Consider the following 17,696-nt stretch of genomic DNA (forward strand, 5'->3'; position numbering starts at 1 on the left):
TACCACTCTGTTACTAACCCTTTTGATGATAAACCAGAAATAGAACAGTAACCTTGAAATTGCCACTTTGCCTTAGTCTCATTCCCTCTCCCAAACTAACATTGCATTGATCATGCCACTTTACAATTTAAAAGCATTAAATTGATTAAGGAAAGGGGCCTTGAAACCAGACATCAGAACTAAAACCCCGACACTGTCAGTTTGGAGCTATGGCAAGTTATTTTTTGCCAGTCAGCATTATATGCTTTGAGCACTAGGTCTTGTTCTAGGTTCTGGTATTGCAATGGTGATTAAGGCAGCCTCAGATAATCATTTATGGGGATGCCAAGAATCATTCATTTGTAGTGCTGTTTTGAGACTTAGTAGTAACGTAGTTGAAACCTCAGCCTAGTGGCTGGTATGTAATAATCCGTAATAAGGTAATGGTATAAAATCCAAACTCCTTCACTAGAAGTGCTAACTTCGTAATACTTCACTTCCTTTGCTGGCCTCTTGTCCCTCTAGCATCGTTTTCCCCACTCTGTCAGACTACTCAATCAACCTGTGCAGGCTGTCTGTGAAACTTGTCATTCTTTCCTTGACTTTCCTGACACATGGTGTTTATACTCTTCTCTGTCCTGAGATAGCTTCCCTATCATAGCTTTGTCACCTCTCTGGAAGCTCTTCTCTGGTACATCCACATCTGTACTTACCATCAGATCATATACACAGGGTGTTTGGTAGGTAGATTCTGTCATACCTCCCTCACTCAGTTGTGAGCCCTCAGAGGATGGGTACCCAGCATTTTGGTTTAAATGATGAAGGTACAAAAGAAGAGAGTGAGATTCACCACTGATCCAGGATAAAAGAGTCTTCTGGGAGAATTTATGTGTGTATGTCATGTGACAGGGATAAAATAAAGCCCCACATTTCCATTCAGATGTAAATGCTGTGACATTTTTCCTTAACTTGATTACTAAACAATATTTCCTTGTATTAAAGTAATCTTAGGTTTACAGTATGTGATTTTCATTTGGATTTCCTTTAACTTTTCAAATTGTGACATGTGATGGATTCACACATATGCTCTGAGATCTTATATAGAAATTCTAAATTTCTATACTTTTTAAATTCAGTATTTTTAAACTTTGTGAATAGGTAATACTGTCACATGGTTCTATAGTAAAATATGAAGATATATATAGTATAAGTTTACTGCCACCACCCGGAAAGAAAGAAAAAGAGCTCATGGTAATCACTTAATTTCTTATACACCCTGTTCTTGCTTTTCTTTACTCCACAATATATATATTGGAGGCTTTTTTAATTAGAATATGGAGAGCCTTCTTCATTGCTTTTTTTACATTGGCACATTTATGTGTGTGCACCATGATTTATTTAACCTGTCCCTGTTGGTGGACATTTAGGTTGTTTCCAGTTTTTAGTCTCAAAAATAGTGGTACAGTAAGGAACTTCTGCACCTATTATTTTGTCCGTGTACAAGTAGGGTAAGTTCCTAGACTAGGAATTTCTACTTATAGTGCCAAACTGGCCTTTGTAGAGGTTAATTTATAAATTTCATGAGATCACAATAAAAATTACTATAGGATTTTTCTAGACAGTCTCCTCCCCAACTAAAAATAATTGATTTTAGAGTTCATGTTGGAAAATAAAGAACAATTTAAGAAAACTTTGAAAAGGAGTAATGGGGGCAGCTGGAGAAAGTGAACCTGCCTGGTATTAAAACCCTGATATTGGTGCCGTTACGTATTGAGGTTTTCCATCATGATTATAATCTGGTAGGATTAATTGCCTTTCGTCACTCCAACAAAGAGTAGTGTTCTTCTCCTGTGTTTTCTTAGATACTCTTGTTTATTTTTTATAATTGATCTCTAGACTTAGCTTTTAAAAACACTAATGATAGCCCTGGCCAGTATGGCTCTCAGTTAGTTGGAGCATCGTCCCATAAACCAAAGGGTTGCCGGTTAGATCCCTGGTCAGGGCACACACCTAGATTGTTCCCGGTGAGGGAGTGAATGGAGGCAGCCAATCAATTCTTCTCTCTCTCTCTCTCTCTCTCTCTCTCTCTCTCTCTCTCTCTCTCTCTCTTTTTTCTCTTGCTCTTGCTCTTGCTCTCTTTCTCTCAGTGAAATGAAATGAAAAAACATATTTAAAAAATACTCATGATAGTTTTGTGTGGTGCTTTTAGGGATCACATTAAATTTGTAAAATAATCCTCTGATAAAATATTTTTTTGAGATGTAAATAAATATGGCTTTATGAATATATCCTAAAAGCTGGTTCTTAAGGGGGGATTAAGGAAGAACCAGTAAATTGGAATGTGTTAAATTAAACTGATCAAATTTCTGATTTCTTTCTTATAGGAAAGTGACTATTTCACCCCACAAGGAGAATTCCGTGTAGACAAAGCAGGATCCCCTACTTTATTGAATTGCCTTATGTATAAAATGTCATATTACAGATTTGGGGAAATGCAGGTTGGTTACATCAGTTTTTCTATAATTTTTTTTTTTTTTTTAGGAATATTTTAAAAGTAGTCTTAAGCCCTGGCTGTTGTGGCTCAGTGGAGTGAGCATTGGCCTGCAAGCCAAGTGTCGCTGGTTCGATTCCCAGTCAGGGCACATGACTAGGTTGCACATCAGGTCCCCAGTTAGGGGTGCAAGTGAGAGGCAACCACACAGTGATGTTTCTCTCCCTCTCTTTCTCTTTTCCCCTCTCTAAAAAATAAAATAAAACAAACAATTAATTTTTTTTAAAAAAAAAGTCTTGCCCTGGCCAAGTGGGTCAGTTCATTGGAGCATTATCCCATACTCAAAAAAAGTTGCGGGTTCAATCCCTGGCCAGGGCACATACCTAGGTTGCAGGTTTTATTCCTAGTGGGCGCATGTACAGGAGGCAATCAATTGATGTCTCTTTCTCAAGTTGATGTTTCTCACACCCTCTCTCTTCCTTTCTCTCTCTAAAATCAATGAACATATCCTCAGGTGAGGACTTTTTTTTTTAAGTAGTCTTGTTTGCCTCTAGAAAACAGGTAATAATGTTTTGGTTGTGCTATAAAGAAAAATGTACTTGCCCTGGCTGGGTGGCTCAGTTGGTTGGAATGTCATCCTGTACACCAAAAGATTGCAAGTTCAATTCCTGGTCAGGGCACATATCTGGGTTGCAGGTTAGATCCCTGGTCAGGGCACGTATGGGAGGCAACCAGTAGATGTTTCTTACATCAATGTTTGTTTCTTTCTCTGTCCCTGCCTCTTTAAAATCAATGACCATATCCTTGGATGAGGATGAAAAAAAGAAAAAGAAAAATGGGCTTATCTAAAGATTTCCTCTGAGTCCTCCTCCCACCCCATTAAATTTAGATTTCTGAAACTTATATGTGAAAAATCTGGGGAAAAATTTAGATCAAATAGTTCTTTCCAAAATATTAATTAACACTAGGCTCAAATCCAACCTTTGCTAGCCATTCCACCTTTTGGCATCACGCTTTTTGAAGACGTTGTTCTTTCAGAGAAGTGGTCTTCCAGCTGAAGAAACAATGTGATCCTAAGTAGATTACTTTGGTGCTTGGTGGGGGTAAGCCAGAAATTAAAGAGCTGAATTATATGGACACTTCAGATATTTATTCTATCCCTCTTCTCATTACCACTGATAGCTAGGACTTTTGTGAGTTATTAGAGTTTCCTAGAAAATTTACATGATGTGGTACAAAAGTTTAAGGGCCCACAAAATGAATGAATGTGCAAAGTTATTGTGGCAAAGAACAGACAATGGACTTATTGTCATAATATCCAGGTTTTAGATCTGGTTCTGTCAAGTCATACAACCCGCGGTCAAGTCACATCCTCCCTATACTTTCTTTTTCTTGTCTGTATATAATAAGGGTTGGACTGTAGACTTTATTTCTAAAGCATTTTATAGCTCTTAGATTGCATGACTATAATACAGAATTAAACCTTCACACTGAGATTGCAGTGAAAACTGCCTTATTCCATATTGTATTCTGGTTAAGTTGATACTAGGAGGCAGAGGAAAAATTGCTTGTTTAATTTAATACAGATACCAGGGATCATGATAATGTTCAATTTTACTACTATATTTAGGTTTTTGTTTGTGTTTTGATTCCTGAGGGCCACTGCCTAGTTTCTAAACTCATGTTAAGACAGAAGAGAAGCATTTAAGCCATAATAATTAGCTACTTCAGAAAATGGGACACATATTAGTTTCTTTGTTCAGTAATGATAGCAGCAAAGAAGTTTTCTTTCTGTCCTTTCATTTTATCAACAGTTTTAAGCTATGCTTCTAGCATGTGTTTATTTTGATGCCTTTCCTACTCAGGAAAAATAATGTTTAAGATGAAGTATAACTTTGCTATTGCATAGGTAAGCATGAACAAGTAATTCCCTAATTAGAGTAGATTTAATTTTTACTTTAAACTTTAATTCACTTAATGCACTGTGTGTCAACATAAACTTAGTCTGAGAATTTCTTAAGATCTTCTCTCCCCCACCCCTCCGTTTTTCCTTCCTTAAATCCTCATAAATCTTCCCCTGGTTTGCCTTTTTAAACTTTATTTATCGTTCCCACTTTCAGGATGTATGATAGTATGCTTACCTTTGCATTTATTTAACAAATAACACTGGGGAAGTAAAGCCACACTGAATAAGTCATAATGCAGCTAATACCCTAGTGGGGAATAAAGGTAATTTTAAAAATAAAGAAAAACTTTTATCAAAGAACACTGTAGAGTGAAAGATAAGGAAACAATGGAGATTTTTCTACCACCAATATCAAAATGTTTGTGGGGTTTTGTAAATCAATACTAATTGGTAAAATAAAGTAAATACGTTTATATTTCGATGACCTAATTTTATGTCACATTAAAGTGTATCTTTTAAGTTAAAAAGAAAATGCTTCCTTCAAGAGGTGGTATTTGGGCTGAGACCAAAGGATAGAAAGAGCCAGCCAGCCATGCAGAAGAGCTAAATGAAGAACTTGCAGATTGAGAGAGTTGATAGTACAAGACCCTGAGGCAGAGAAGTCCCTTCTGTGTTTCCTTTCCATGTACCTATAAAAAGGGTTTTGATGGATTTTATTTTGCTGTTTTGGTGCTTTTATGCCTTCAGGCTTCTCATTTACTCCAAGAATTCTGTGAAATTCTAATTCTGATATAGTTAGTTTCTCCCAGATTTTTTCCTGTCTAGTTAGCAGCATATGAGAACTGTTATATGACTCTGATTCTGTTTTTCTAGTTTAAAGGGAGAGAGTTTTACTCTGATGATAACATTTACTACCTTCTAAGACTGAATGTTTTCCAATGTGGTTAACATACAATACGGTCACTTTTGCAGCTGGATTTTCGTACACCCCCAGGTTTTGACCGAACACGTAATGCTGAGATTGGAAACAAGGACATTAAATTCAAGCATTTGGAGGAGGCCTTTACATCAGAGCACTGGCTTGTAAGGATATATAAAGTGAAAGCACCTGATAACAGAGAGACACTAGACCACAAACCTCGAGTCACCAACATTTTCCCAAAACAGAAGTATTTGTCAAAGAAGGTGGGTATCAAGTGAAGTCATATTAGTTGTCTGAAAAATAATTACTGAAAATAGCTAACAAATTTCCATTCGCCAAGTCTATAAAGACTATCGCTTATATACACAGTAAGTATCAAGCTAATCTGCTTGGAGCAGATATATCCACCAGCAACTTTTCTGGACAGCATAGTGATTTTCAATGAACCAAGCTGAGATTTTCCCAGAGGCATTCTGGCTTTAGTGTCTATTCCCGTCTGTAAAGTAAGAAGTGTGTGTGGCCATCACTTTCTGAACCCTTGTGAAAGTAAGAATGCCGAACACTCAGATAGTAACAGTTATGATCAGTTCCTGATCTTTCGGTCAAAGGAAATTTATTGCATTTTCATGTTCTGTTCTAATTATAATGTTACCTTATTAATCATTGAATAAAGAATAAACTTAAGTTGGTGAGTCCAGAATCAAAAAACTCATTTATCTTAACGTAATTTTATTTAAATGTAATTATGACTAAGCTTGTAGGCAGGGATTATGATAATGAGACTATTATAGTCCTTTTGTAATAAATACTTAGTAAGATATAGAATATATTATTGGAGGTCATTATTGCTCACTTAAGCCAAATAGATACAATCTTTGCTACTAAAGACTACTAAAAATGAGAATTTATATAGGTTGCCCTCTGGGATATGGGAAATAATGAGCAGTCATGAAATACTAAGTTGCATTCTAAGGTACTACCCTTGTAATACTAATTATTATTAGGCTCTTTTCAGTGTTAAGTCTTGAAAGGTGCTTGAGTTTACATTGTTCACATTAGTTACAGTATTCTCCCCTTGTCTTTCGGGGCAAGGGGAGAACCCCACTGGATGCCTGTACCAAACCCTATATATACTATGTTCTTTTTCTGTGCATACATACCTTTTCACTTAAGGAAGCACTTTATAAGGGTTCTCTTTGGCACATCCGAATTGCTAGCATCACTTATGTGCCTGGGGGCCATAATTAAGGGGTTATTTGAACACAACACTGGCACACCATGGTAGTCAGTCTGATAACCAGATGGCTATGAAGTGACTAACAAGTGAGAGAGGCTTGCAGCATGGAGATGCTGGACAAAAGGGATGGAGTAGATACTACAAGATTTCATAACACTACTCAGAATGGCACAAAATTTGGAATTTTCCATTTAATATTTTTAGTCCAAGGATAATTGAAACTGGGTTGGGGGGGGGCTACTGTATTTTAAATCATCAAAACAGTTATCCCTTTACATTACTTAAAATATACTTCAAATATATTCAGAATAAAGATTATTTCAATTGGTGCTATAAAAGCGTGATGTATAAGTAAAACCTTTTCAAACGAATACTTTCCGTGCCAGATACAGATTACCATATCTAGACTAAATGTATTTGAATGTCATATAGCTGACACTTATTATGTTGGTCATATCAAACAAATTCACTTTACTCTTTATATCAAATGACAAATCAAATGATCTGATTTCTCAGTCATGTGGTAGGAGAAACTGGTGAGTCCCATCAGTGCAGAAGTTGAAGTGAATGCTGCTAGTTTCAAGGCAGTTGACTCCTAAACCATCGAAGCCCAGCTGAAGTCTACTTTTTCTGAAAAACAAAGCCATTGAAGTTGTCTAGCTGATAATGAATTTTCTTACTCTCACCTCTTTTCTCTTCCCATCATTGCCCCCAAATAAATAAGTGAATGGATAAATAAAAATTATTTTTATAGTCTGTCTTGTATGCCCAAAATATATATTCTGTTGATAAATATATATATCAACAACATGGATTTTGAATTTCTGGTTTCCTGGCTCTCGCTTCTCTGTTTCGTTCTAGGACTAGAGGAGTGCTTGTTGTTTCTTTGTTTTCCTCTCTCCACCCTGGTTTTTGCTCTAGGGGTGGGGAGTAAGAGTACAGCAGCCATCCTGGGAGTTTTCCTGCCACTGCAAAGCTGACGTGGCTGAGGCACTAGAACTGTAGTCTAGGGTTGTAGTCCCAGGGCTCAGTGCGCAGGGAGAAAAACCACCTTGAGGGCCCAACCCAGTCTTACATAGTTTCCATAGGCCTGGGCCATTTTACATGATCTAACAGAAAAGGTTTCATGGTAGAAATCTGTAGGTAATCATCATTAAAGAAACTAGCTCCTTGACGTAGTTTGAATTTTTTTAAATTGTACCCTCCGAAATTTTTTTTACTTTTTGCCTTAAGTAAGCTAATAATAAGGTAGCATACATTGTGAACAAGCTAGCAGTACTGCATTTTGTCTTGTATTCTTTTCCGTGTCAGGAAAAATTATAAATTGTTTTAAACTGAACATCATAAGTGTACATGATTACATGATACAGGATATACCCTAGTTTTCTGAAATCTCTGAGAGTTGTATTTAAATGTGCAAATGAATTTAGGGGCCAGTCTCTTGAGTCTTCAGCCTCTGCTAACCCAGGGCTTTGATAGTACATTAAATTAATTGTTTCCAAAAAATATTTGCTTTGTCAATATCTGTAGATATGTTAGATTGGCAGACATGTGTGCCTATACGATTTATTTTGTAGGATTCTAACGTCACAGACATTTTTGCAATAATTTCTGTGATGACATTTGTAGTAATTTGTTTTTTCTTATACCAGAAAACATCTGTTGACAGTATTTTAGTGAAATCCAGAAGTGTTAAGGAAAATTTATTTTTAAGATCTGTGAAACTTAAGAAATGTTATGAGTTTTTTATAGGTGTTTGGTGTTCGTTTTATTTTTCATTTTTAAATGCAAATTTTCTACCTAAATTGGAGAATGTGTCAAGTAATTTTATCTATTTTTCATTTTTGTAGACAGGTATAAAGTTATTTAATTTGTATTTGTGACACACGGTTAATTCTTGGAGACTAAACCAGAAGCAGCATTAACATTTTCTGATTCCTTAGTTTAGTGTTACATTGTCATGCCTGGAAATTTAGTTATTACAACTAAGTATAAACATTTGTATCACAGAGAGGGGAGGTGGGGTTTCATTTGCTTGATGTTGAGTAGTATATGATATGCATTTGAGAAATCCTCTGTACCCCTTTTATTTTAAAGCTAGGGACCTAGTCTAGTTTATCTTGGGCTTTCAGCATACTTGGCACAGAATAGTTAGTGGTACTCACTGATGAAGGAATCCAGCTACAGGAAGAGCTAAGGACGTACTAAGATAGTCTTCCTCACAATGCAGTAAACCATGTGTGTATATTTTTTAATCTGTAGGAAACGTACACTAACTGTGTGTTGTTTTCTTTTTAGACTACGAAAAGGAAGCGTGGCTACATTAAAAATAAGCTCGTTTTAAAGAAAGGCAAGAGAATATCTAAGAAGACTGTTTAACACTGTTCTGGTTCCTAACTTGAAGCAGTTGTCTTTGTGAGAGCCAGTCTTTGCCTTTAACTCGTGTCATGTTTCACAGCAGCAGAGGGTGCAGAACCATTGCTGATTCAGGTTAATGTACAACGTTTTCTGGCAATGCCTGATTTAAAAAATAAAATTGGCTTATTGAGAACAGCTGTTTTCAGCTTGTAACGTGAAGCAAGACAGAGCACTGCTGTAAATGTCTAACAGCAGATTTTTTTTTATTGGTACATATTATCCCTCAAATCTGAGAATTTGGACTAATTGCACCAAAGAACCCTCTAATTTGGTCCCTGGCACATGCATACTTGTCAATGTTTTTATTCTTTTACAAGACCTGCATTTTATTTGAATTACCCAAATAGCAATATATAAATCACAAGTGACAAAATGTGATATGAGCTTCTTGAACCAGTAAGCTAGTACAGGTCTGAGAAAGAGATATTAGAAACATAATTATACTTCTTTGAACTATATTTATTTTCATGTTTCCCCAGTGCTAAGAATGTTTCATCAAATGTATATTTTCTATTGCTTACTATTTGCTCTGAGAAGAAACTGCTGTTTCAAAGATGAACCTCTGAGTCACTGATTGATTCAAATAGTTTTTTTGTTTTTTGTTTTTTTTTATGTTGACATGATATTGCTGCTGTTAGCAATTGTTTTCACCAGGTACTTACAGAGCGGATCTCATGCATTGTTCATTCAAGGGCTAGATTTATATCCTTTGGAAATCATGGCAACTGCACAGAATGTTGCTTACCAGGATGGGGTTTGATCTCAATACTGAGGTTAGCACTATGTTTACATGTATAAGATTAAGGAAAAAACCCTTAAAAGTGGACACGTGTCCAAGGTGACAAAATGACAAAGGATTTGTAAACTTTGCCTGGACTTCTTTTGTTTTGTAACAGTTTCACCTATCATACTGATTTTGTTCTCTGCTCCATATTGTTTTAATCCCTTAAGCATTTGATGAAACACTCTTTAATGCTATTGGAGTTTTCTTAAAAGATGTGACAGTTGTCAGAAAATGCACTAAAATATAAATGGAGATTGAACGTGTTCACTTTCCAGCTTATAGACAACTTTATATAGACTTGAAAAATTTCTCCAGTTATTTAGTAAAGTGAAAGAGAAAAGGTTTTTCCTGCCACAGGATATAACTTTTTTTATACAAACAAGCATAACTTACACCACTGCTTTTGGTGGAAAAGTGCAGAATAGTATGTACCTTTTATGAGAAAAGTGTAATTTACAATATTCGTGAGAATGTTACTGCTGATTTTGTTTTCCAAAGTGTAGCATATTCTTTGATTTTTAGAATTCATTTTTGACCCAAATGATGGTTCTTTTACAGACCAATAAAGTGGCTGAACATTTTCACAAATAAAGTGTAACTAAACCTGGATTTCTGATACCTTGTTATTTGGGGGATTTTATTTTACTTTGTTGCTTTAAAATTCAATGCAGAGAAGTTGTGGACGGTAGGGAAAATAAAGTTAATTCAAATTTTGTGTTAAGTGTGTTGTGTTTTACAAATCTTTTATTTTTGAAAGGAGTTAGAATACTGAACATATACATCTTTCCTTGTTCACTTTTACAAAAGTTTTAGAGAATATGTGTAGAAAAGAAGTGCTAGATTAGTTCAATTTGACCTACCATTTTATTTTGCCTTCTTTTTGCTCCAGAATAAGAATTTCTTTTTGACTTTTTATAAGTTAACAAGGGGGAAAACATCCAGCCACATAATATTTGGTCTCCATTTAAATGAGGGATGGGACTCTTAACAAAAGCGCTGTTTCATAAAGTTATGGTATTGAATTAGTCAAGTCTTCATTGTAGAATTTTCTCATTAAGAGCAGGAATGATCTCTCACCTTTCTCAGTTGTAGGGAATACCATTTTGTTCAATGGATTGCCTCATTAAAACACCATAATGTAACAGCATTTGTGACTTTATTGTAGCAGAAAAGCAAAATTACAGTAGTTTAAATACATTGGAATATAGGATAATTGGCCCAGAATATTCTTTAGATCTAAATCATTTCATGTTTGATCATTAACACTGAACAAAACAGAGGGGTATTAAATAACAAGCCCTCCAAGTTTTAGACTATACAACAGCATTTGTTTTTTGTTCCACATCTTAGAATTGAACAAAGCTGAGTACTCTGTAGTATAAATTAGGCAGTAAGGCAAAAATAAAGTTTGACTTTACAAAGATAAAGTTTTCAAACTTGTATTATTACTGGCTTGGGTTTGCATTAGTTAAGTTTTACTTCATTTGAGCCCCTAGGTCGTGACCAAGAGGCCAGCATCTTTCCATAGCAGAAGGGCCATAAGATCATTAATATGAAGCTACTGCACCCTAAAAATTTTTTTAATTGTAATACATAACAAAATTTACAATCGTAACCATTTTTTAAATGTCTGGTTCAGTGGTGTTAAGTACATTCACATTGTGTGACCAGTCTCCAGAATTCTCTTGCAGTTGCTGCCATTCGGTGGTGGGTTTGGTCTGACATCTGCCTTGCTATGGTGTAACACTCAGTGGAGGTAGGTGGAGTAATGGATAAATGTCGAGCCCAACAGCACTCTGCAATTGAGAGGTAGCAAATTCAGACAGACAAACCAGTAAGGAAATGTCCTGATGTCGACTGTTTCTTTCAAACCATTTTTTATGGTAAATGTAACAGAGAACACCAAAATGGACACCTTAGTGTACACAAAATAAGTCTTTAACCACAACCCAAATCAAGAGAACAGAAGGTGCCAGTACTCCGGGAGCTGCTGCTTGTCCCCCCACCCCCAACCCCAGCACTGGACTATCCCACACCCCTCCAGAAGGTAATCACTGTCCTTTTAAGGTAATTACTTTGACTTTTGGTTTTAATACTATTCTACAAACATTGTTTAATTGCACCTATTCTTTCAACAATATAAATGGAATGAAGGTATGTATTTTTTGTGTGTCTAGCTTCAGTCTTTATGAAATTCATCCAGAATATTGCATGCAGCTGTAAGTTTATTGTCATTGATACATAGTATTCCTGTGTATGTTTCACATTTTATTATTGATGTATATTTTCCAGTTTGAGGATATTACAAATAATGCTATAGAAATATTCTTTTACATCTCTCTTGGAGCTTATATGCATACATTTTTGTGGGTTACTTACCTAATGAAGTAGAATTACTAGGTAGAACATGAAGGTTTTTGTTACTCTTACATTCTAATCAGCCTTTGTCAGTCTTTAATTTTGCCTTTCTGTTTAGTGAATAATGGTTTCTCATTCTGTTTAGTTTTCCTTTCCTAGGTTACTAAAGAGGTTGGCCTTTTGGAAATTCCTTTTTTATAAGGTTTTGGTTCTAGTCCATTTTTCTATTGATTTTTTTATTTTATTTTTTAGTATTAGTAGGAGTTGTTTCCATATCCTGTATATAAGCCCTTCGTCGTTTGTTACAATATGCCTAGAAATTCATTATCTGAATGTCTTATTTTTCAATCTTCTGTGTGCCTATAGATTTCTATCCATTTAAACATTCTTTTCCTAACCTGAGGTGTGAAGGGTCGTCTCTTGTATTCTTTCCCAGAAAATTTATCTTTTTGTACTTTGCTTATAAATTCGTTTGTTGAGTGCAGTGTGGATTGTTTTTTGTTTGAGATTGTTTTTTGTTTGCATGTGTAGACCTAATTGTCCATGCACCATTTATTGAAAAGACCAGTGTTTTCCTTCAGCTGTGCCGTACTCCATTTGCAGTAAACCAGGTATCTGAGTCTGTTCTTGACTTTTATATTCCATAGAGTGCTTATGATTGTATGTTGACTTAATATTATTTGAAGATGAGGATAATTAAGATATGCTGATGCCAAGTCCCTCTCCCACCTTGGTTGTTTATGACCTTTTACATATAAATTTTAGAACCAAATTGTCAGTAACACCAAGAAAGCAAGCTTTTCAGGCTTTTGATTGGGCATTGAAACTATATTGGGAAAATTAGCACCTATAAAATAGTGAGTCTTTATGAACATGGCATATCTTTCCATTTATATGGGTCTAGGTCACCTTTAATTTCTGTTTTGTAATTTTTAAATGAGTCTTGCACATTTTCATAAGTTTAATTTCCAGTTGTCAGTATATAGAAAGTTTGGTTTACATGTTGAAATTGTACTCAACAATTTGTTAAACTCACTTTTAATAACATAAAGATTATTTTCAACATGCCATCCTGATTGGGGGATAATGGCAGTGTTCTTTATAATGGTTATATATTTAATTTTCTTGCTTTTGCTGAACTGGTTAGGACATTCAGTGTAATACTACATAGAAAAGGTAACATCCTTGTCTTATTCCTTATCTCACATGGGACATTTTTGTTATTTGTCCTTTAAGGATGTTTACCACAGATTGTTTTTTGTAGGTAACATCTTTGATCAGTTGAGAACATATTTTTCCCAGTTACTATGATTTTATTTTTCATTTATTGAGATGATTGTAGTTTTTCTCCTGTATTCTGTTAATATAGTGAATTACAGAGACTTTTTGTTGACAGTGTAAACCAAATTTGCATTCCTGGAATAATGATCAATGTCTGATAGAATTTGCTGGTGTAAACCATTTGTGCCTAGATTTTTCTTTTTGCAAAGTTTTTTTTTTAAGTATTTCATTATGTTGTTAAAATAGTCCCAATTTTTTCTCCCTTTGCTCCCCTCTGCCCAGGACCCCCTTTCCCCCAGCAATCCTACCCCCTTAGTTCATGTCCATGGGTCGTGCATATAAGTTCTTTGGCTTCACCCTTTCCTATACTAAACATCCCCCTGTCTATTTTGTACCAACCAATTATGCATCTTAGTGCCTACACCATTTCCCGATTTCTCCCCCTCCCCCCTCTCAGCTGACAACCCTCCAAATGATCCCCATACCTATGATTCTGTTCCTATTCTGGTTTGCTTAGTTGGGTTTTGTTTTTATTTTTTAGATTCAGTTGTTGATAGTTGTGAGTTGTCAAAGTAAGTCCCTTTGACATTTCATATAAAAATGGCTTGGTTATAATCAATTCTTTTAGCTTTACCTTGTCTGGGAAGCACTCCATCTGCCCTTTCATTCTAAATGATAGCTTTGCTGGATAGAGTGGTCTTGGTTGCAGGTCCTAGCTTTTCTTCACCTTGAATACTTCTTGCCAATCCCTTCTTGCCTGCAAAGTCTCTTTTGAGAAATCAGCTGATAGTCTTATAGGCACCCCTTTGGTAAGTCTCTGCTTTTCTCTTGCTGCTTTTAAGATTCTTTATCTTTAACATTTGGAATTTTAATTATGATGTGTGTTGGTGTCTAGCTTATTTGGGACTCTCCGTGCTTCCTGGACTTGTATGTATATTTCCTTCACCAAATTTGGGAAGTTTTCCTTCACTATTTTTTCATATAAGCTTTCAGTTTCTTGATCTTCCTCTTCTCCTTCTGGCACCCCTATGATTCAGATGTTGGCACGTTTAAAGTTGTCCCAGAGATTCCTAAGCCCCTCCTCATTTTTTTCAATTCTTGTTTCCTCATTCTGTACTGGTTGACTTTTTTTCTTCCTTATATTCCAAATCATTGATTTGAACCCCGGTTTTCTTCCCTTCACCATTGGGAAGGGAAGTATATATAACCTTCACTTCTTCCCTTACGCATATGCCATACTCAAGCATATCTGTCAAGCCTGTGAGCATCTTTATCACCAGTGTTTTGAATTCTGCATCTGTTAGGTTGGCTATCTCGTCGTCGCTTAGTTCTCCCACTGGAACCTTGACCTGTTCCTCCTTTGGGCCATACTTCTCTGTCTCATCTTGACAGAGAAGTATGCCTCTGTGTCTTAGGTAGAGCTGTTGCACCTGTTACATTGTAAGGGCGGAGCCTCAGGCATCCGTCAGTAAAGGGCAACCCATTAAACCCATTTTACCACCTTATAGCGCTGTATGTGGGGGAGGGGTCAGAGAGGGAACAATGCCGCTTGCTCGGCACTTGCCCCTTTTCTAGGCACTTCTGCAACTTTCATATGGGACTGGCGCCTCTAGCTGTTACCCTGGTTGTGGTTCCCAGAGTGGGTGGGTCTGCGGACGTTTTAGGACCATGGAGGCCCTTTAAACAAGCGGACTCTACTGAGAGACTGGCAGTTTCTTCCTCCATCCCAACCCCCACTGGTCTGCACAGTCAGAAGCAATGAGGCTTGATTTTCTCTGGCGCTGGGACCATGAGCTGCGCAATCCGGTCAGGAGCTGGAAATGCTCCCCAGGTGTCCCTCCTGACTTTTTAAAACGTGTGACTGCACTTTCCACTGGCCTGCCACCACCACACTGCATCCTCTCCACCCAGGCTCTGCCCCTCCTCCCTGTCTGGATGAGTATTTCTTCTTTATATCTTTGTTTGTTGGACTACCATGCAGCTTGATTTTCTGGAACTTTCGTTTGTCTCTAGTTTTGGGGTAGTTGTAGTCCTTCTTAGTTGTGGAGGGAGACGCAGCGTGTCTGTCTAGGCCACCATCTTGGCCGGAAGTTGTGCAAAGGTTTTTAATTACAGATTCAATTATTTTACAAAGGATTATTTGGTTTTTCTCTTGTCAGTTATGGTAAGTGGTTTCTTAAGGAATTCATTTCATCTTAAGTTTTCAAATAATGTAAAACCGTTACTAATATCACATATCAATGATTATTTTATTGTCTGGAGATTTTATAGTGATATCCTCTTCATTCCTGAGATTGGTTTTGTCTCTTCTTGCATCCCTGTTTTTGTCTCTTCTCTCTCTCTCATTACCTTGCTCATTTTCTTTCATAGTTTCTATCAATTTTGTTAACTTTTCTTTCAAAAACCAGCTTACGGTTTTGATGTTATTTTTAAGTATATTTTATTGATTAAGCTGCTATAGTTGTCCCAATTTCTTTTCCCTGGTGCTCCCCGTGGCCCAGTACCCCTCTCCCCTACAGCAGTCTGTGGGTCGTGCCTGTAAGTTCTTTGGCTTCACCTTTTCCATATTATTCTTAACTTCCCTCTATTTTGTACCTACGAGTTATGCTTCTTAATCCCTGCACCATTTCCCCACTTCTCCCCCTTCCCCCAATAACTCTCCAAATGATCCCCATACCTATTATTCTGTTCCTATTCTGGTTTATTGCTTAGTTTTTTATTTTTTTATGTTCTGTTATTGATAGTTGTGAGTTTGTCATTTTAATGTTCATAGTTTTGATACTCATAGTTTTGATACTCTTTTTCTTAAATAAGTCACTTTAACATTAATGGCTTAGTGATGATGAACTCCTTTAGCTTTACCTTGTTTTGGAAGCAATTAATCTGCCCTTCCATTCTAAATGTTAGCTTTGTTGGATAGTGTAATCTTGGTTGTAGGTCCTTGCTTTTCATCACTTGGAATACATCTTACCAGTCCCTTCTTGCCTGCAAAGTTTCTTTTGAGAAATCAGCTGATAGTCTTATGGGAACCCCTTTGTAAGTAACTCTCTTCTTTTCCCTTGATGCTTTTAAGATTCTCTCTTTATTTTTAACCTTTGGCATTTTAATTATGATGTGTCTTGGTGTGGTCCTCTTTGGGTCTAGCTGGTTTGGGACTCTGCTCTTCTGAGATCTAATCAAACATAATTAGACCTTTGTTGGCTTTCTCTCTCTTTTGCCATTCCATTCTGTATTTTCTACTGACTCACTTATATCAGTTATCACTAATTTGCTATTAAACTCATTCATTGCGTTTGTTACTCCATTTTTTAATTCTAGAATGTGTCGTCCCCCTCCCCAATCTGTTGTTTTTATCATTTACAGGAATATAGATAATAGAGACCTGTATCAGTGGAAAACTTACCATTTCATATCTTTGGTCTATATGGGAATGAGGTCTTTCATGTATTAATTGAGGTGTAAGCTGTATTTTTCATTCAGTTTAGCTAACACCATTTTTCGAAAAGACTAACATTTCTCCCATTTAATGGCACCACTGTGGGAAACAATGTATTGATCTATTTCTGAATTCTCTATTCTGGTTCATTAATTTGTATGTCCTCACACCAATACTACATTGTCTTAACTGGAGCTTTTCAGTAAGTCTTGAAATCAGGTAATGTGAGTTTAACACCTTTGTAGATTGGCCTTTTAATATTTACCCTGGGACCATAGGCACACTACATAGTTTAGGCAAACAAGGATATGTGGTCACCCATCCTACAACTGACATAGGGTTAATATCCAGAATATGTAAACTCTTAGGAAAAAACACAAAAGATTTTGATTAGTCCTCAACAGAGGAAATATAAATGACAAATATATGAAAGGAACATACCTACAAGGTTAGCTAAAATGTGTAAATAAGTGTTAGAGGATGTGTATAAAGAAACTGATACATTGCCAGTGAGGATTTAAACTGCTGAAGTCACTCTGGAAAACTGTTCAGCAGTATCTGATGCAGTTGAAGATACCTCCACGTCTCAGCAATTCTTTAAGGTTGTTAACACTGGTGGTACTCTAATGTGGCCTGAAGCCAGCCATTAGGTAGGTGCTTCTGGAGGCTATCAGGAGGGGCTCCAGTGCAGGCCCCACTCAGACCATTTGTGCCAGGCCTGAGGCCACCTGGCAGGATCTACAGAGTGAGCTGCAGTTGGTTGCTGCTTGTGCTAGGCTTGGAGATGCTTTCTGTGAACTGAAGTCAGCTGCCACTGGTACCAGGCCTGTGACCCATTGTTGGGCACCACAGTGAGAGTTCAGGCCTGCCACTTGTGCTGGGCC

At 36.6% G+C, this 17,696-nt stretch overlaps 2 protein-coding genes across 2 annotated transcripts in view; one reads left to right on the forward strand and one right to left on the reverse strand.

Moving 5' to 3' along the window:
* Nucleotides 1–10,458, forward strand: part of STT3B (STT3 oligosaccharyltransferase complex catalytic subunit B) — a 76,014-nt gene extending 65,556 nt beyond the window's left edge. The window contains exons 14-16 of the mRNA XM_090284421.1: nt 2,364–2,477; nt 5,349–5,561; nt 8,834–10,458. Of these exons, the coding sequence (XP_090140547.1) occupies nt 2,364–2,477; nt 5,349–5,561; nt 8,834–8,914 (408 nt within the window). The 3' untranslated portion in view covers nt 8,915–10,458. The remainder of the gene's footprint in view (nt 1–2,363; nt 2,478–5,348; nt 5,562–8,833) is intronic.
* Nucleotides 10,459–10,897: 439 nt separating this feature from the next.
* The window catches only part of OSBPL10 (oxysterol binding protein like 10), a 258,565-nt gene continuing 251,766 nt past the window's right edge, over nt 10,898–17,696 (reverse strand). Inside the window, exon 13 of the transcript XR_016512427.1 lies at nt 10,898–11,533. The gene's annotated coding sequence lies outside the window, so the exon portion shown is untranslated. The remainder of the gene's footprint in view (nt 11,534–17,696) is intronic.

This window comes from Furipterus horrens, unplaced genomic scaffold (genome assembly GCF_987537825.1).
Source record: "Furipterus horrens unplaced genomic scaffold, mFurHor1.1.pri manual_scaffold_7, whole genome shotgun sequence".
Lineage (NCBI taxonomy): Eukaryota > Metazoa > Chordata > Mammalia > Chiroptera > Furipteridae > Furipterus > Furipterus horrens.